Source organism: Coregonus lavaretus, assembly GCF_964263955.1.
Source record: "Coregonus lavaretus genome assembly, chromosome: 21".
NCBI lineage: Eukaryota > Metazoa > Chordata > Actinopteri > Salmoniformes > Salmonidae > Coregonus > Coregonus lavaretus.
The window spans coordinates 16,932,663-16,952,937 of record NC_140008.1 but is presented as its reverse complement, the minus strand read 5'-3'; the positions used below and the strand labels follow the sequence as shown (position 1 = coordinate 16,952,937).

At 46.0% G+C, this 20,275-nt stretch overlaps 3 protein-coding genes across 5 annotated transcripts in view; 2 read left to right on the top strand and 1 right to left on the bottom strand.

The window, feature by feature from the left end:
• Positions 1 to 19,816, top strand: part of LOC311148990 (histone-lysine N-methyltransferase, H3 lysine-79 specific-like) — a 45,585-nt gene extending 25,769 nt beyond the window's left edge. The window contains exons 6-28 of one of the 3 annotated variants that reach the window (XM_084186046.1): positions 55 to 149; positions 243 to 305; positions 406 to 461; positions 614 to 696; positions 1,162 to 1,230; positions 1,330 to 1,436; positions 4,637 to 4,678; positions 4,847 to 4,924; positions 5,077 to 5,299; positions 5,434 to 5,547; positions 5,656 to 5,747; positions 5,993 to 6,094; positions 6,202 to 6,339; positions 6,530 to 6,655; positions 7,850 to 8,298; positions 8,400 to 8,502; positions 8,642 to 8,791; positions 8,913 to 8,955; positions 9,093 to 9,655; positions 9,845 to 10,047; positions 10,142 to 10,215; positions 12,346 to 13,032; positions 16,273 to 19,816. In XM_084186046.1, the coding sequence (XP_084042172.1) occupies positions 55 to 149; positions 243 to 305; positions 406 to 461; positions 614 to 696; positions 1,162 to 1,230; positions 1,330 to 1,436; positions 4,637 to 4,678; positions 4,847 to 4,924; positions 5,077 to 5,299; positions 5,434 to 5,547; positions 5,656 to 5,747; positions 5,993 to 6,094; positions 6,202 to 6,339; positions 6,530 to 6,655; positions 7,850 to 8,298; positions 8,400 to 8,502; positions 8,642 to 8,791; positions 8,913 to 8,955; positions 9,093 to 9,655; positions 9,845 to 10,047; positions 10,142 to 10,215; positions 12,346 to 13,032; positions 16,273 to 16,280 (3,668 nt within the window). In that variant the 3' untranslated portion in view covers positions 16,281 to 19,816. Of the gene's footprint in view, positions 1 to 54; positions 150 to 242; positions 306 to 405; positions 462 to 613; positions 697 to 1,161; positions 1,231 to 1,329; positions 1,437 to 4,636; positions 4,679 to 4,846; positions 4,925 to 5,076; positions 5,300 to 5,433; positions 5,548 to 5,655; positions 5,748 to 5,992; positions 6,095 to 6,201; positions 6,340 to 6,529; positions 6,656 to 7,849; positions 8,299 to 8,399; positions 8,503 to 8,641; positions 8,792 to 8,912; positions 8,956 to 9,092; positions 9,656 to 9,844; positions 10,048 to 10,141; positions 10,216 to 12,345; positions 13,546 to 16,272 lie in introns of those variants that run through there. The other 2 variants (XM_084186045.1, XM_084186044.1) reach the window with 2 other exon arrangements.
• LOC311149299 (uncharacterized protein) overlaps positions 1 to 20,275 on the bottom strand; it is a 176,407-nt gene that overhangs the window by 114,820 nt on the left and 41,312 nt on the right. The window lies entirely within an intron of this gene.
• Positions 15,180 to 15,960, top strand: LOC311148661 (uncharacterized protein; the record flags this gene model as incomplete). Its single annotated transcript, XM_084185646.1, has 2 exons — positions 15,180 to 15,198; positions 15,356 to 15,960. 2 exons carry the CDS (start codon positions 15,180 to 15,182, stop codon positions 15,958 to 15,960), a joined length of 624 nt encoding a protein of 207 aa, XP_084041772.1.

Here is a 20,275-nt window from a genome sequence, read left to right as displayed (position 1 = left end):
TCTAAATTAGCAGCCTGGTGCTATATTTGACATCCTAATCATCTGTAATTGCAGGAGTGGGACAAGTGGTGCTGCAGGTTGCCGCAGCAACAAACTGTAAACACTACTTTGGTGTGGAGAAGGCAGACATTCCAGCCACTTATGCGGAGGTAAGTTCCCAACGTCCCACACCAAGCTTGATGGTTTTGGTAATCTATTCCAAATGGTTGTCATTAAAGTAATGTGTGTGCTTTTTCTTTCAGTCCATGGACAAAGAATTTAAGAGGTGGATGAAGTGGTATGGGAAGAAACACGGGGAGTACTCGGTAAGATTATTGTATGAGTTGATCTGACAGACGTGTCATTCAGAAACGCACACGGTTTCGGATCGCAGACGTGCAACTTATGTTCCTGTTTATTTTAAAGCTGGAGAGGGGTGATTTCCTGTCTGAAGTGTGGAAGGAGAGGATAGCCAACACAAGGTACAGTACCTCTATATAGACTGGAGGCTTCCACTCCCACTGAGATGTCACTGTATTTACACACGTCCAAACACGAGGGAAACGTCTGCACAGCTTCAACTCTAAATCCTTTTCTCCTCTTCCCCTTTTTCTCCTCTTCCGCGTTTGTCTAGTAGTGTTATTTTTGTGAACAACTTTGCCTTTGGTCCAGAGGTTGATCACCAGCTGAAGGAGCGGTTTGCTAACATGAAGGAAGGTATGTAGTAAATGGCCCTTTAGTTACCCTGTCAAGCCCACCCTGCCATAATAATATAATATGCCATTTAGCAGACGCTTTTATCCAAAGCGACTTACAGTCATATTGTTGTTACAGCAAACTAAGAACCTTGGATCATTTCAATAGGTTATTGATTCAGCTGCTTTCATTAGTGATAACAAGAGAGAGGGTAACATGCAGGTAGCTAATGGCAGCTGTGTCAACACCACACACTTGACCTCTGAACCCTCAGTCATTTGACCTCTCTTCCACATGGCCCTTGTGTTTTAGAAGCTAGACATGAAAGCATGATCTATGCTGCCATTGATTATTTATTGCAGCCACGCACACAGATCAATCTGGGACTCATTATAGATAAGTGTTTGTGTTTAGTTTTAATCTGTCAATCTCAAATAGCCTTTTGTGAAGTGCCTTCATGGGAAGTTCATGTTTTTTCTCTTTTAGGTGGAAAAATTGTATCATCAAAACCTTTTGCACCTCTAAATTTTAGAATCAACAGTCGAAACTTGAGTGGTAAGTTTTCATCATGTGCATATCATTCTTATGGATCTCAAAGATTCTAGTGTGTATTTTCATTAACTAAATGGATTCTGCTCTTGTTCTCCTTTTCAGACATTGGCACAATAATGAGAGTCGTCGAGTTGTCTCCGTTGAGGGGTTCAGTGTCCTGGACGGGGAAGCCAGTTTCCTACTACCTGCATACGATAGACCGCACCATAGTGAGTCAGGCTTTCCTCTCTTATACTCTTAACCCCAATGTCCCAATACACTCACAATGTTGCAATGGCAGTTGCTCCACAGGGCTCTACAGTGCGACCATTTTACTCAATATTTTGCTGTACAACCTGTAATTTTTATTTGGGAGCACCAGTGCGCCTAGAGAAAATTAGGATTCTAGCTTTATTACCTCAAATATTTTTCATTGTGCTCCTACATGTCTTTGCGCCTACATGTTCCAACTTAGGCGCACATGTGCTCCTTGTAAAAAAAAAAAAAAAAAGGTCAGCGTAGAGCCCTGTTCCATTTATAGTAGTGCAACTTTGAATTGAATGAATGGCTCACGCTTCAGAGCTATCCATCAGTTAATCTGTCCTCATTTCATATGGGTATCAAATACCAGTGCGTACGGTAGCAGTACTCAGAACATGTTTAGTCAGACATATCCCTGCAGGAAACAACTGCAACTGCTGGTATAGCCCTGCAGTGGACAGAGGAGAGGTGGTACTGAGACAGGTGATGGAGCAACCAACATTACTACTAGCCTACATGTTGTACCATGAGTGTTTTTCAAATTGTTTAGAAACATTAAAAACTTGCTTACTTCTTTTGCACACAGTTCGCCTAACTGCAAGCAGAAAATCTAAACTTTTCTGCCTGTCGGTCGTGGCGGGCATATTGTGCCTTTAGAACCTAGAACTGGGCTCTCCAACCTTGTTCTGGAGAGCTACCGTCCTGTAGGTTTTCTCTCCAACCCTAATCTAGCGCACCTGATTCTAATAATTATACTGAACAAAAATATAAACACAATATGTAAAGTGTTGGTCCCATGTTTCATGAACTGATATAACATTTCCCAGAATTTTTCCATACGCACAAATAGCTTATTTCTCTACAATTGTGTGCACAAATTTGTTTACATCCCTGTTAGTGAACATTTCTCCTTTGCCAAGATAATCCATCCACCTGACAGGTGTGGCATATCAAGAAGTTGATTAAACAGCATGATCATTACACAGGAGCACCTTGTGCTGGGGACAATAAAAGGCCACTCTAAAATGTGCAGTTTTGTCACACAACACAATGCCACAGATGTCTCAAGTTTTGAGGCAGCGTGCAATTGGCATGCTGACTGCTGGAATGTCCACCAGAGCTGTTGCCAGATAATTTAATGTTAATGTCTCTACCATAAGCCGCATCCAACGTTGTTTTATAGAATTTGACAGTACGTCCAACCGGCCTCACAACCGCAGACCATGTGTAACCACGCCAGCCCAGGACCTTCACATCTGGATTCTTCACCTGCGGGATCGTCTTACATGCTGACTAGACCGGGTGCGCGCATGTTGATTTTGTCCATCCACACCATATGCGATTAGGACACGCAGGTTGAAATATCAAAACAAACTCTGAACCAACTATATTAATTTGTGGACAGGTCGAAACGCATTAAACGTTTATGGTAATTTAGCAACATCAAGATAGCTAGATATAAACATTGGGTTGTTATTTTACCTGAAATGCACAAGGTCCTCTATTCCGACAATTAATCCACAGATAAAATAGTAAACAGTTATTTTCTAGTAGTCTCTCCTCCAGTCTTCTTCTGTTGACATTATATGGCGGTTGGCAACCAACTTTAAGGTGCATTACCACCACCGACTGGAGTGTCGACCTCCAGTTCATCATTCAATCACCCACGTGCGTATATGCTTGGAAAAACCAATTAGGAGATGGGAGAGGTGGAACTTGCAGCGTGTCAAGCGTCAAAAATAGAACCAAGTTCAATTTTAGTGCCTGGCTACGCAGACGCTCGTTGACACATGCGGGCAGTTTGGATGAAATTATGTGTGTATATTTATTTTGCAACGGTCATGCACGTAACGCGAGCGGTGTGGTCAGCATGTTAGACCAGCCACCCGGACAGCTGATGAAACTGAAGAGTATTTTTGTCTGTAATAAAGCCCTTTTTGTGGGGGAAAAACTCATTCTTGTTGGCTGTGCCTGGCTCCCCAATGGGTGGGCCTATTCCCACCCAAGGCTGCGCCCCTGCCCAGTCATGTGAAATCCATAGATTAGTGCCTAATGAATTTATTTCAATTGACTGATTTTCTTATATGAACTGTAACTCAGTAAAACCATTGCATGTTGCGTTTTATTTTTGTTCAGTATAACTGGTTGATAAGATGAATCCGGTTAGTTAGAACTTGGGTTGGAGCGAAAACCTACAGGACTGTAGCTCTCCAGGAACAGGGTTGGAGAACCCTGACCTAGAATTGTATCCTTTTTGTTTGGTTATGTTTCGTCTTGATACTGTTCTATACCGGTCTATAACAGTCTGTTTGTACCATCTCAGTGCAAGTGAAACAACTGGCTAAGTCTTTAATCCTTAAGTCTATTGACGCATCTGTCAGTTTTAAGCTAGAGATATCTGTTTTTTTGCATGGGCTGCGTCTCAATCCACCATCTGCATATGTCGGCCTTCCACATCTGCGGTGGAAGGTGGCCGAGCTACAGCGGTGTTTGTCAGACCATGAGACATCCCGAAAATCGGTCTTCTCACAAACGTCTGTAGCGTCCGAACGGTTTGGCCTACAAACTAATATGACCACTCTATGGGAAGATGAGACTCTTTTGCTCTACGATCCCCACAAGTGTCACAGGACTCGTCTGAAGGTAACCCATACAAACGAATCGAAGTATGGAGGTAGTTTTGTGCCAACAAAAATAAGGGGTTAAATGTGTCCAAAAAAACATATTTCCTGAGCTTTCTTATATCCTAGCTATAGGACAGACACTTCAAAACCTTATTCCTTATTATTTATTTTGACTTGTCTTTTTTGCCATTTATGAATGAGTTATTCATTGCATTTCTATGGGCTATAGTAGTAAAGACCTAATTTAAATATTTGATCTAATTTCAACAACAACAAATACCTAGGGGCCCAAAAATTAAAAATCAAATAGCTAAATTATCCAACGGCTTAGACTTTTAGAGGTTAATGTATCCATTCACTAAAGGCAGTGGAAACGGTGAGGTCATCGCTGCATTGTTTCTGTAGCTCCTCACTAACTGTCATGCATGTGTTGGAGGGCTTATGGACAGTGTCAAACAAGGTGACTGCACTTAGGGGAGAGTGTGATCTATATCTATGCCTCTGTGTCCTTGTGCAATACTTGATACCTTCTTTTTCCTTTTCAGCTTGAAAACTATTTTCATAGTCTCAAAAATCCTAAACTCAGGGTAAGCTAAAAATGTTTTGTTCCTTTTGTCACTATTTTATATTGCCCACAGAGTGAGTAATGACAATCTTGGTCACCTCCAGCTTGACCATGCAGTTGCACCCAGTTTATGTGCCCTGCTGAACGATTCACATGGTAAACAACACTGAGCTGTTCCTATGTGTTTTAGGAGGAGCAAGAAGCAGCTAGGCGTCGACAAGAAAAGAATAGTAAAGACAGTAAAAGCACCACCACCACCCCAACCAAGGCAAGTCCCTTTGTCTGAGTGACTTAGTTATCCTTATGTCGTCTTTTCACGTCTGCTCAGTTCTTGCACTTTTCCCTATGATATGAGATCACTTCTAGCAGCTCTAGGTCTGATTTTCTCTCTGACGCTGGTCCCTTCCCTGTGTGTCTCAGGATTCCTGCGGAGAGGTTGAGCGACCGGGGCTGTTGGCAGTTGTGAAGGCACAACCCAAACCGCGGCGCGCCAAACTCCTCAACAAGGGCCGCAAGCTGAGTGCTCGGAAGCGCGGGCGTCCCAAGAAGGCTGCCGTGGCTGCAGCTGAGCGAAAGAGCAAGAAGAGCCAGAGTGCCCTGGATCTGCTGCACGCCAAGACCCTCTCTGCAGCACCCCCTCAGGGTGAGCCACCTGCTGACATACACACAGTTTTACTCAGGGCTGTGTCCAAATACCCTTGTGCATTTGTGTTTATTCAGCTATGGACTCATTGTGTCCCATGTTTGTTTAGCTGACTTTCTGTGTTGTTTCTACAGATGCCTACAGGTCACCTCAAAGTCCCTTCTACCAGCTACCTCCCAAAGTTCAGCACTATGCGTCTGGCCAACTGCTGCTGGGCCCCAGTCCTCCTGGCCTACAACAGCTTCTAGGTGAGCACCGCTACCCTGACCCCACTCGTAGTTATCACATCCACCAGTCTGTCTGTCAGTCAGAGCCAGCAGTCCTGATAAGCCGTCTGTCTGTCTCTCCTGCCACAGACAATATTAAAGTCCAGTACCTCCAGTTCATGGCCTACATGAAGACACCTCAGTACCGCAACAACCTGCAGCAAGTCCTGGAGCAGGAGAAGGTAAATAGAATGTCCAAATCACTCACTCCATCTTGTGAACGCTGACAATCACTCTAATGGTATTGCCACCTTTTTGAACAGTAATAGATGATTCACTCCCTCAGGCTCACACTGCAACTCTCAGCCCTCTCTTTATCAGTCATGTTGGATGAGACTAACCTTCTAGGGATGTTGCCTCTGATTTAGCCTCAAACTTTCACTCTTATGTTCCTCCTTCCGTCTCCCTCTCTCCTCCACCTCTCCAGCTCAAACATAGAGAGCTTTCTGGGCAGGCGGAGCAGCTGCAGACTGTGTGTCAGACCCACAAAGAGAAGATCAAAGGGCTCTTCCACACCAAACTGGATGAGGTAGGCAGACAGTGGTGAATGTCTAATGAAACGAGATGACATTGAGAAGCAAATAGTGGGTGAGTACTTGATCCCTGAAAGTCTTACCCTGTGTCTGTTCCTCTCAGCTGGGAGTGAAGGCCCTCACCATGGAGGACCTGCTGGAGGCCCAGAAGGAGATCTCGGCCCACAACCGTCAGCTGAAGGAGCAGACCAAGCAGCTGGAGGGAGACATGGCCGAGCTGAGGGATCACAGCCTGCTCCTGGTGAGACCGAGTCCTCTTTACATTCACTTTTTTGTCATTTAGCAAACGCTCTTATCCAAAGCGACTTAAACTGTACTCCTGGCTGCCATCTCTCTGGCCGCTTTCACATTGGATTTCATCTGCATGCTTGGCACTGTCGGACAGATAGACCAGAGGTATGTAACTAACTGTAAGTGTCTGTTTGTCTCAGTTGAAGTCTCGGTGTGAGGAGCTAAAGCTGGACTGGAGCTCTCTGTGTCTTGAGAGCCTGCTGAAGGAGAAGCAGGCCCTGCGTAGACAGATCTCAGAGAAACAGCGCCACTGCCTCGAGCTGCAGGTACACCTCTCACCTGTACCCAGGGCTCTAAAGTGCGCATATGCTATTTTATTATGTGTCCTGTAATTTTAATTTGGGAGCACGCGTGCACCTAGGAAAAAAATCCCCCAGATAATAATTGTTGGTAAGATTAGGCTTTGCTGTACTGTTGTTGCCAAGTGTCTTAAAGGGAAAAAAAGAGCACAGATTCGTTTGCGTTGTGCTTGCACCAATACTAGGCTACATAGAAAACGGATTGTTTCTAGCCCAAACAGTTCAAAAGATTAATTTGTTTAGGTATATCATAAGACATGAACAGAATGCATCAGTGATTTGTATTTCCTGCAACTTTCTGTAGAGGCAACGCACGGGAATGCACGTCTGTGTGTGCGGTTCACAAGTATTTCTACCACTTTGTGTTGCGATGTAGATGGAAAGGCTTTCTCAACCTTCTCAATTAAATGTTAAGTACAATGTAGCTTATGCCTACCTGGCAGCAAGACATCATGATTATTTGCGTCAATGTGTTTTGCAAACTTGCACACAATGGCTACAGAAACAGTGCTAACCAAACAACAGTATATTGCTATAGATGCATGGTGAATTAAAGGGTAACTACACTAAAAAATACAAATGTCTTTGATTTTTCCCAGACCTCAAAAGTGGTCTGCTTATGTGGTTTTAAGCATTGTTGTGGACATGGAACATCCCATTTTGTTTTTCTATTAAAAAAGTGAGATCTTTGAGAGCGAAAACCTGAAAAGACGTACATACCCTACTATGTAGAAACCTAATATTCAACAATTGACTTTGCAATTTCAATAACAGGTATTTGTATCAACAATGTTTTTTTTCTTTTTATAAACAAATGTATTTACAGGATGACCTTTTAGTTTCTAGGGTACAATGTGCTTCAGAAGTAGCTCACATTCATATAGGCCCAATATAGGCTAGATCTCAATCGATTTAAATAAGTTTGTTGTGCTCCTAACTTTTTAAGTTGGGAGCACCAGTACTACCAACGAAACGTGTTTAATTTATAGCCCTGCCTGAATCCCCTCCTCTCTCCTCCCCCTGCCTGTCTCTACTGACATACTCAGAAATAATAGAAGGAATCAGTCAACTGTTATTTTGAAGCAGTGTGTGACATGTTCTCATAAAGCTGTGTTCCTCTCCTTACCTTATGCAATGGCTCCCCCTGGTGTTGGTTCTCAGATCAGCATCGTGGAACTGGAGAAGAGTCAGAGGCAACAGGAGCTGCTCCAGCTCAAGTCCTACAGTCCCTGTGAGGGCTCCCCCTACCGTAAGGGCCTCCCCGGCCTGGAGGCCCTCCCTCGCCCTCCCCTGGACCACCACACCCCCAAACTCAGCCTGGCCGTCGCCGGCCTCAACGGTCTCAGCCCCGAGCTGTCCATCAACGGCATCGCCTCGCCCTGCTTCCACAGGTTTGGTGGGGGGACCAAGGGAGAGCTCCTCTCCCGCTACCTGCCCATCTCGCCCGACCACGAGATCGTGCCCCCCACACCGGACGCCCGGCACAGGCAGCTGGGTCACCCCCTCCCCGACTACACCCGCTACTCCCCGGCCAAGATCGCCCTGCGCAGACACCTGAACCAGGACTCTAGTATGGCACATTTCAGAGGGCTGGGCTTCACTGGTCTCAGGTTAGTTACAGTCAGATTTAAAATCTACAACCACTCTGCTAATAGAGGTTTGTAACATGTTTGTAGAGTACTGTATTTCTTAGACAGTTCTGCTCCTGCAGGGATATGGGTGCCGTCACCACTCCATTAGGCGCTAAACTGAGCTGCCTGTCTCCCAACTCATCAGACAGTCCGCAGAACAACACACCCAGGAGTGCTGAGAGGGTAACTGTCTGTCCACTCTGTCCACACACTGTCTGACTCACAGTCCATCCCCTGACCTGACACACAGTCTACCCTGCTGACTCAAACTGTTCCTCCCTAACTCATCCTCTGTATTTGTCTTTCTGTGTGTGATATCCAGGTGGGTAAGGAGAAGAGTCCAGCGGGGGGCCAGGGTGACACTATCACCAGCCTGCCCATCAGTATCCCCCTCAGCACGGTGCACCCCAGCAAGCTCCCTGTTAGCATCCCCCTGGCCAGTGTGGTGCTGCCCAGCCGAGCTGAGAGACTGGTGGGTACATATAGCTTTGGCTTAGAGACTTGTAGAGCTAGGTGTTGATTTTGGATTGGGTAGTAAGGTCACTTGTGCTGTAATTAACCACTGTTAACTCAAACACTCTCTGTTTTTGAAGAGGAGCACACCGAGTCCTGTGTCCCAGACGGGCCAGACCAACGGTAAGCAGCCCCAAATACACTCTAGTACCTCAACCACATCCATTGAAACCTGCATGTGTTGACAGACATCTCCTGACTGACCAGCATATATATATATCTCTGTCTCTGTCTCTGTCTGTGTGTCTGTCCTTCCTCAGGGTACTCCTCTAGCGCAGGGCTGATGAACGGAGGCTCTCACTCTGAGGACCAGGACAGTGCTGCCCCCTCCCCTCCCCCTCATGGTGCCCCAACACAAGGCCACAGCCCCCCTCTCAGCACCGGGGGGGTCCTCCAGTACGCTGACGGCCCCCCCAGAATCCTCCCTGAGGACTGGGCCGAGAGGCAGGGCGAGTCTGACTCTGAGCCCCAGGACAGCGAGTCAAGACGCCGCATGTTCTTCTCTTCCTCCTCTTCCTCGTCTTCCTCCTCCTCAGGGGGCGCAGCCACTCGCCTCCACCTCGGCGTGGCCAGGCAGGGCAAGCATCACCACGGCAACCACGGGAGTCACGGCAACCACACCATCAATAACCACCACCACTCGCCGGGCTCCCAGCACACACACTCCCACGGCCATGGATCTCAGGAGGGGCGCAAGCGTGGGAGGAGAAAGCGCAGCTCCACGGGGGCTCAACCTGCCAGCGGCTCCCCAAAGAGGAGGTCCTTTCCTGGGCTCAGCTCTACCTGCCAGCCCTCAGGATCCCCACTCAACATCAACTCCATGGTGAGTCAAGCCACATTCAAGTTGCTTCCCTGTCCTTCAAAACGTGGTCCATGGCTAAGTTGGTTGCAGCTTGGTACTTGCTACAAGAGTTGTATGTTTGATTCCCTAATATCTACTGTGTACATGTTTTAACAAGAGTTGAATGTTTGTTGTTGATTTTATATATGTTTTCTGTGTTTGTTTTGTCAGGTGAACAACATTAACCAGCCTCTGGAGATTGCTGCCATCTCTTCCCCGGAGCAGTCTGGCCGTAGCCCTTGTGTTCCAGACATGGACCAGCCCCCCGTACTGAAGAGGGAACGCCCTCTGGAGATGAACGGCTCAGGACACTACTGCTCCGCACCCAGCTCCGACGACGACTCTGGCTACCCTGCTGACAGCTCCAGCTCAAGGTATAGTTAACGGTGAAGCAAAAAAGCCATGTGGCTGCATTTCTACAGAAGAGTACATTTTAAGTTCTATTTTCTTTCATTTGTCTTGTTTTAGAATTGAAAGGAAGATTGCCACTATTTCCTTGGAGAGTAGAGATGGAGCAGGCAGACCAGGGAACAGCGAGCGGGGTAAGGAACGTCCAAATGTGACCGCTGAAGCCTGCATAATAAACATGATATCATAGAGCTGGCCGATATGGACAGAGTCATATGGTGATAAATCTAACTATTTTGCTCGATAACAATAAATACAACGATACAAATATTTTTTACTTTACAGGGCTCTTTTTCAGTCCCAAGTAAGACAACTGAGATGGTAGCCTATGATTAAAAAAGTAAGGTATTTCATCTCACATATCCAGGGAATGCGTGATTAAATAGGATCCAGAATGATCTGTATTATAATTTTGGGGGGCTCTTCAGAGAGTTTGCTGACGTCTTTGTGCATATTGGCCTATAGGCTATATTATTCACCACCTGAGGAAGTGGGACTCAAAACACTTGACTCAAAACACAAGCTAGATTGCTAACTCTAAATATGATATTGTTGCTATATAGCCATGTAGGCTAATTGATTAATCTATCAGTAAATGTAGGCTGATGATTTACAACCGCTTTCCAGCGCTAGGCCTAGGCTACTTGTACAATGTTGGTCCCATGTTTCCTGAGCTGAAATAAAAGATCCCAGAAATGTTCCATATGCACAAAAAGCTTATTTCTCTCAGTTTGTGCACTCATTTGTTTACATCCCTGTTAGTGAGCATTTCTCCTTTGCCAAGATAATCCATCCACCTGACAGGTGTGGCATATCAAGAAGTTGATTAAACAGCATGATCATTACACCTAAAATGTGCAGTTTTGTCACAGAACCCAATGCCACAGATGTCTCTAGTTGAGGGAGAGTGCAATTGGCATGCTGACTTTAGGAATGACCACCAGAGCTGTTGCCAGAGAATTTGTTTAATTTCTCTATCATAAGCAGCCTCCAACGTCATTTTAGAGAATTTGGCAGCACGTCCAACCGGCCTCACAACCGCAGGCCACGTGTAACCACGCCAGCACAGGACCTCCACATCCGGCTCCTTCACCCACGAGATCGTCTGAGACCAGCCACCTGGACAGTTGATAAAACTGGGTTTGCACAATTTCTGCACAATCTGTCAGAAACCGTCTCCGGGAAGCTCATCCTCGTGCTCCTCATTGTGAACAGAGTGCCCCATGGTGGCAGTGGGGTTATGGTGTGGGAAGGCATAAGCTACGGACAACAAACACAATTGCATTTTATCGATGGCAATTTGAATGCACAGAGATACCGTGATGAGATCCTGAGGCCCATTGTTGTGCCATTCATCCGCCACCATCACCTCATGTTTCAGCTTGATAATGCACGACCCCATGTCGCAAGGATCTGTACACAATTCCTGGAAGCAGAAAATGTCCCAGTTCTTCCATGGCCTGCATACTCACCAGACATGTCACCCATTGAGCATGTTTGGGATGCTCTGGATTGACGCGTACAATAGCATGTTCCAGTTCCCGCCAATATCCAGCAACTTCGCACAGCCATTGAAGAGGAGTGGGACAACATTCCACAGGCCACAATCAACAGCCTGGTCAACTCTATGCGAAGGAGATGTCGTGCTGCATGAGGCAAATGGTGGGCACAGCAGATACTGACTGGTTTTCTGATCCACGCCCCTACTTTTTTTTTTTAAGGTATCTGTGACCAACCAATGCATATCTGTATTCCCAGTCATGTGAAATCCATAGATTAGTGCCTGGTTTTAATTTATTTCAATTGACTGATTGTCTTATGACCTGTAACTCAGTAAAATCTTTGAAATTGTTGCATGTTACGTTTGTTTTTCAGTGTAGAACAACAGTATTTTTCCCGCAATTGCATTTTTAGCAACAGTCATATCCTTGTGCTTCTCAAAATGCATCTCTCCGTGCTCACAGTGGGGAGAGGACGTGCGAGTGGCTCGCTCACACAGCAGGCGATAGAGAAACGGGGACAGGCAGATACTTTCATAGCAGGAATTAACATAATGCATAGGCCATTACTGTTGACCAAATAATGATTTTAGAACAATCTACATGAACGTTGTGTAGCAAAATTACCGATATACACAAAATGTTTCGGAAAGAGGAAGGCAGTGTTGGTAATTTTCTGTTTATCGTTCCAGCTCTATGATGTCACTGTCCGCCATCTACTTTGCTTTGTCCTTTTTCTCAAGACTTTCTCTATTGGCTCAACAGGAAGGAAATCTGGGGGCAGCAGCGGGAACAGCACCGGCAGTGAAGTCTCCTCTTCATCATCTTCCTCATCGTCCAACAGCAAGTGGAAGTCTACCTTCTCCCCCATCTCAGACACCAAGCAGCCCCCAGCTGAGCTGAGGCAGGGGGGCTCCCCCTTCGGCATGGGGAGAGAGCCAACGGGCCTGGGCACCGACTCAGACTCTGATCACAAATCGCAGCAGAGGAGGGGGGGCGAGGGGGGTGGGGATGAGTCCTCAGGGTCTCAGTACATTCCCCCTAACCCCTTCCTCAGCCAGGAGGCTGGTGGCCGGCCAGGGGCAGGGCCCCAGGGAGGAAGCAGCTCTGAGAGGCAGGCTATGCCCAAACAGAAGCCCAGGGGTGAGTGGGAGCTGAAGACATCCAGCAGCTTAGGCAACAGCCAGAACCTCTTCATCTCTGCGGCTGCCAGCGGGGGTATCATGAGCGGGAAGGTGGGGGGATGCCCAGTAGCTGTGTCCTCAGCCTCAGGGGCCTCTGTGGGACAGTACGTGGGGGCCCAATTCCCCCTCGGGGGGGCCTCTGTCCTTCAGTCCCTGTTCGGGGCCCAGACGCCCGGCACCTCGGTGAGCGGGGCCTCTCGCCTGGTCAACGGACACTCTTCCCTGGGGAGCTTCTCCAGTGCTGGGTTGGCAGGCGGAGCAGCTGGAGGTGAGGCCCACTGACACACACACTAACCAGTCTCCTTCCCTTCAGCAGCACCGTTAGCTATGGGTTGGGGTAGAGGATTTAGTATTTATTAGGATTCCCATTAGCTGTTGCTGACGCAGGAGCTTCTCTTCCTGTGAGCTCAGTCCTCAGATAGGCTTGCTGTGTTAGACAGAGGTACAGAGGGATTCAATGGGAGAAGCCCACTGTTGGACACAGGTAAGTGTGGGAGCCCTGTGCTGCTGCCTGTCTCAATGCCCTTGCTGCTTTGCTTTGCCATGGACTCGCTGTACAGAAGCTGAGTTGGACACCCTTGGGAAATGCCTAATACTTAAATGAGAGAGCAGATCCTTAAGATGACATGAACTTGGTTCATGCAGTCATGGGCATGGGAAATGCCCTTTACAATAATAAAGATATACTGAAACTGTGATAATACTCTGTTCTCTGTGTAAGATATACAATACCAGTCAGAAGTTTGGACACACCTACTCATTCAAGGGTTGTAGAATAATAGTGAAGACATCAAAACTATGAAATAACACATATGGAATCATGTAGTAACCAAAAAAGTGTTAAACAAATCAAAATATATTTGAGAATCTTCAAAGTAGCCACCCTTTGCCTTGATGACAGCTTTGTACACTCTTGGCATTCTCTCAACTAGCTTCATGAGGTAGTCACCTGGAATGCATTTCAATTAACAGGTGTGCCTTCTTAAAAGTTAATTTGTGAAATGTCTTTCCTTCTTAATGCGTTTGAGCCAATTAGTTGTGTTGTGACAAGGTAGGGGGGGGAATACAGAAGATGGCCCTATTTGGTAAAATACCAAGTTCATATTATGGCAATAACAGCTCAAATAAGCAAAGAGAAACGACAGTCCATCATTACTTTAAGACATGAAGGTCAGTCAATACGGAACATTTCAAGAACTTTGAAAGTTTCTTCAAGTGCAGTCGCAGAAAACGTGAAGCGCTATGATGAAACTGGCTCTCATGAGGACCGCCACAGGAATGGAAGACCCAGAGTTACCTCTGCTGCAGAGGATAAGTTCATTAGAGTTACCAGCCTCAGAAATTGCAGCCCAAATAAATGCTTCACAGAGTTCAAGTAACAAACACATCTCAACATCAACTGTTTAGAGGAGACTGCGTGAATCAGACCTTAATGGTCGAATTGCTACAAAGAAACCATTACTAAAGGACACCAATAAGAAGAAGAGACTTGCTTGGGCCAATAAACACGAGCAATGGATATTAGAACTGTGGAAATCTGGCCTTTGGTCTGATGAGTCCAAATGTGAGATTTTTGGTTCCAACTGCCATGTCTTTGTGAGATGCAGAGTAGGTGAACGGATGATCTCCGCATGTGTGGTTCATACCGTGAAGTGTGGGGGTGCTTTGCTGGTGACACTGATTTATTTAGAATTCAAGGCACACTTAATCAGCATGGCTACCACAGCGTTCTGCAGCGATACGCCATCCCATCTGGTTTGTGGTTAGTGGGACACTCATTTGTTTTTCAATAGGACAATGACCCAAAACACACCTCCAGGCTGTGTAAGGGCTATTTGACCAAGAAGGAGAGTGATGGAGTGCTGCATCAGATGACCTGGCCTCCACATTCACCCGACCTCAACCAAATTGAGATGGTTTGGGATGAGTTGGACCGCAGAGTGAAGGAAAAGAAGCCAACAAGTGCTCAGCAGTTGTGGGAACACCTTCAAGACTGTTGGAAAAGCATTCCTCATGAAGCTGGTTGAGAGAATGCCAAGAGTGTGCAAAGCTGTCAAGGCAAAGGGTGGCTACTTTGAAGAATCTCAAATCTATTTTGATGTGTTTAACACTTTTTTGGTTACTACATGATTCCATATGTTATTTCATAGTTTTGATGTCTTCACTATTATTCTACAATGTAGAAAATAGTAAAAATAAAGAAAAACCCTTGAATGAGTAGGCGTGACCAAACTTTTGACTGGTACTGAAGATCTCTAAAGCTTTGACAATTGAGTCAAAGAAACCTAATTAACATGGTCATTTTCTATGGGTGTTGGTGTCACTGATGCTGGTCTTGTGTGTAATTTAGAGACATTTCACTATGACTTCTCACATTGCTGTTTTATTAGAACACAATACATTTAAAGCAGAGGAATGGCCTTTGAGCTAAACTGTAATATATCTGAGTTGATGTGTCATAGTGAAATGTCTGTCTGCTTTCTGTGTGCTTGTCTGAATGACTCGCTTGGCGCTATGCAAATCCTGGCTCAGCCCCTCTGTGTCTCTCTCTGTCCTCCCCCCATCTCTGTCTCTTGCTGTTTAATCCGCAGGTATTTTTCACCACGTGGTGCCCTCAGTGTCCTCCCATCAGTTTGGGGTTGCGCTGCCAGCCTCAGGAGGCCTCAGCTCTCTGCTCTGTCTCTCCTCCTCCCAGCAGCACCAGCACATTGCCCCCCACTCATGCTCCTCCTTCCTGGCCTCCGTGTCCTCCTCTCTCCCGCTGCCCCTCTCCCAGGCCCAGCACAGCCACAGCCGCACCCAGACAGTACTGCACACTCCTCCACCCCCCATGCGCTCCCTTCCCCCTCCCCCACCTCTACTCAACGTCTCCTATTCTTCCTCTGAGCCCACTCCCTTGTCTCGCTCTGAGGCCTTCCTCTCCTCCCGACTGGTCCCCTCTTCCCTCCAGCACCAGAGAGCACAGTCCTCCTCCATCTCTCTCTCTGGCTCCTCTGCTGCTGCTTCTGCCTCCCTTTCTTCTTCTTCCTCCTCCTCGTCTTCTTCCTCTCGTAACTTCACAGTACACTACCCCCCTCACCTGCCACCTCCACCCCCGGCCAGTATATCAGGAGGTGGTGGCATCATGTGGAGGACTTTGGGCTTGCCTGCTTCCTACACGTCGTCCTCTCAGCACCCCGGCTCCCGGCCTAGATAGGGCGCGGGTTGGGGGGGGGGGGGGGGGGAGTAGGTCAGTCAGAGGGACAAAGAGGAGAGACCTGGTTGTCCCTGTGCTCCCCAAGCTGCTATTCAGTTCCAACAAGGTAAGTTAGACTCCTACTGTAGGTTTGTGAATAGATCATTAGGAAACCTTCAAATCCATACACGTTTGATGCAGAACTTTATTATTATATATATTTTTTAATCCATTCTTCATGAGCCGTCTGTCTGCCATGTCCTACCCTGTTTTTATGTGTGCTATTGGTCACCAATTGGTTTTCTGACCCTGGCTCTTTCTTCTCCCTGGCAGGTAACTGAAGAATATCTACCTCAACCCAATGTAACCTATGCAAATGGCCAGGTGTGGACCAAGGTACTCTACTCTTTCACTGGTGCTCCTCAGCCTGTTATATTGCCACTGTACTGGGACTCAAAACACACAGTGCTGAGAACACATACACACTCACGTTGACACACACAGCAGAGTTGAGCAGTCACGGGGGTGTTTGTATCGTGGGTTGAGGCTGACCATCCATGGGTTGTGTTCATCCCATCATGAATTAATTGGTATGCTGCCTGCTCTGAACATTAACGTTATAGAGACACAGGACATGCACTGTTTCCATGGCAGTAAGTTGTACAGGTACATCACTGTCACCATGTAACCTGGTGCTACTAAGTATTAAATATAGATAATTATATGGAGTTTTAAGACTCAATTCAGACATTTGCAGACTGAAGAAAGCACAGTTAGCAGTGTAGTTGTATAGGTTGTATTACTAAAGGCAGACTGTGTATATGGTGGGAGACTCCTGTGGTACCATCATCCCAGTATCATATTTGTTCTGTCATTATCTGACCACCAGGGTGCTATCTTAGACCTCATCCCACACACACACACAGGCTGCGTTTACACAGGCAGACCAATTCTGACTTTTGACCTATCCGATCAGCTCTGAAAAAGATCTGATGTGATTGGTCAAAAGACCAAATAGTGTAAAAAAAATATCGTAATTGGTCTACCTGTGTAAACGCATATATGTATGTATGTACATAAACTCAGCAAAAAAAGAAACGTCCTCTCACTGTCAACTGCGTTTATTTTCAGCAAACTTAACATGTGTAAATATTTGTATGAACATAAGATTCAACAACTGAGACATAAACTGAACAAGTTCCACAGACATGTGACTAACAGAAATGGAATAATGTGTCCCTGAACAAAGGGGGGGGGGGACAAAATCAAAGGTAACAGTCAGTATCTGGTGTGGCCACCAGCTGCATTAAGTACTTCAGTGCATCTCCTCCTCATGGACTGCACCAGATTTGCCAGTTCTTGCTGTGAGATGTTACACCACTCTTCTACCAAGGCACCTGCAAGTTCCTGGACATTTCTGGGGGAATGGCCCTCACCCTCCGATCCAACAGGTCCCAGACACGCTCAATGGGATTGAGATCCGGGCTCTTCGCTGGCCATGGCAGAACACTGACATTCCTGTAGTGCAGGAAATCAGGCACAGAACGAGCAGTATGGCTGGTGGCATTGTCATGCTGGAGGGTCATGTCAGGATGAGCCTGCAGGAAGGATACCACATGAGGGAGGAGGATGTCTTCCCTGTAACGCACAGCGTTGAGATTCCCTGCAATGACAACAAGCTCAGTCCGATGATGCTGTGACACACCGCCCCAGACCATGACGGACCCTCCACCTCCAAATCGATCCCACTCGAGTACAGGCCTCGGTGTCCTTTGACGATAAACGCGAATCCGACAATCACCCCTGGTGAGACAAAACCGCGACTCATCAGTGAAGAGCACTTTTTGCCAGTCCTGTCTGGTCCATCGACAGTGGGTTTGTGCCCATAGGCGACGTTGTTGCCGGTGATGTCTGGTGAGGACCTGCCTTACAACAGGCCTACAAGCCCTCAGTCCAGCCTCTCTCAGCCTATTGTGGACAGTCTGAGCACTGATGGAGGGATTGTGTGTTCCTGGTGTAACTCGGGCAGTTGTTGTTGCCATCCTGTACCTGTCCCGCAGGTGTGATGTTCAGATATACTGATCCTGTGCAGGTGAACGACCGTTCCACAGGTGCATGTTCATTAATCATTTATGGTTCATTGAACAAGCATGGGAAACAGTGTTTAAACCCTTTACAATGAAGATCTGTGAAGTTATTTGGATTTTTACAAATTATCTTTGAAAGACAGGGTCCTGAAAAGGGGACATTTCTTTTTTTGCTGAGTTTATATACACACATACAGTTGAAATCGGAAGTTTACATACACTCCACATATTTCTTGTTAGCAAACTATAGTTTTGGCAAGTCGGTTAGGACATCTACTTTGTGCATGACACAAGTAATTTTTCCAACAATTGTTTACAGACCGATTATTTCACTTACAATTCACTGTATCACAATTCCAGTGGGTCAGAAGTTTACATACACTAAGTTGACTGTGCCTTTTTAAACCGCTTGGAAAATTCCAGAAAATGATGTCATGGCTTTAGAAGCTTCTGATAGGCTAATTTACATAATTTGAGTCAATTGGAGGTGTACCTGTGGATGTATTTCAAGGCCTACCTTCAAACTCAGTGTCTCTTTGCTTGACATCATGGGAAAATCAAAATAAATCAGCCAAGACCTCAGAGAAGAAATTGTAGACCTCCACAAGTCTGGTTCTTCCTTGGGAGCAATTTCCAAACGCTACCATGTTCATCTGTACAAACAATAGTACGCAAGTATGAACACCATGGGACCACGCAGCCGTCATACCGCTCAGGAAGGAGACGCATTCTGTCTCCTAGAGATGAATGTACTTTGGTGCGAAAAGTGCAAATCAATCCCAGAACAACAGCAAAGGACTTTGTGAAGATGCTGGAGGAGTATCTATATCCACAGTAAAACAAGTCCTAATTCGACACAACCTGTAAGGCCGCTCAGCAAGGAAGAAGCCACTGCTCCAAAACTGCCATAAAAAAGCTAGACTACGGTTTGCAACTGCACTTGGGGACAAAGATCATACTTTTTGGAGGAATGTCATCTGGTCTGACGAAACAGAAATAGAATTGTTTGGCCATAATGACCATCGTTATGTTTGGAGGAAAAAGGGGGTTGCTTGCAAGCCGAAGAACACCATCCCAACCGTGAAGCGTGGGGGTGCTTTGCTGCAGGAGGGACTGGTGCACTTCACAAAATAGATGGCATCATGAGGAAGGAAAATTAGGTGGATATATTGAAGCAACATGTCAAGACATCAGTCAGGAAGTTAAAGCTTGGTTGCAAATGGGTCTTCCAAATGAACAATGACCCCAAGCATACTTCCAAAGTTGTCAAAATGGCTTAAGGACAATAAAGTCAAAGTATTGGAGTGGCCATCACAAAGCCCTGACCTCAATCCTATAGAAAATGTGTGGGCAGAACTGAAAAAGCGTGTGCGAGCAAGGAGGCCTACAATCCTGACTCAGTTACACCAGCTCTGTCAGGAGGAATGGGCCAAAATTCACCCAACTTATTGTGGGAAGCTTGTGGAAGGCTACCCGAAACGTTTGACCCAAGTTAAACAATTTGAAAGGCAACGCTACCAAATACTAATTGAGTGTATGAAAACTTCTGACCCACTGGGAATGTGATGAAAGAAATAAAAGCTTATATAAATCATTCTCTCTACTATTATTCTGACATTTCACATTCTTAAAATAAAGTGGTGGTCCTAACTGACCTAAGACAGGAAATTTTTACCAGGATTAAATGTCAGGAATTGTGAAAAAGTGAATTTAAATATATTTGGCTAAGGTGTATGTAATCTTCCGACTTCAACTGTACATATATATATATATATACACACACACACACACACACACACACACACACACACACACACACACACACACACACACACACACACACAGTCTAGACCAGTGTAACCTGGCTCTGTACAGGACTAGGGACCATGCGGCTGTGCCTCTCTGCATCTCAATCGCTCTGCTAGCTAACCTTTAACCCTGATCATTTCTTCAGTTAATTAAATATGATTTGACCAGGTGCAGGGACAGCACTATAGTCAGCTCAGAGTAAAAAAAGTTATTGGTGTGATCATGATCCGTGTCAAGTCAAAGGATCATTTATGTGAAAAACGACACAGTGTCTGGAAATGTAATAGTATGCCTTGAGGGTGTTTTCTCATTCACTTGAATGCTGTGTCAACATGTATGGAAGTGAACAGCAGAAAGACTTGAGGATGTATTGGGGAAATAGGATTCAATTACTGAGACAGTCAGTTCATAATCACTACTTAAAAAGCCAGCTAGGGAGT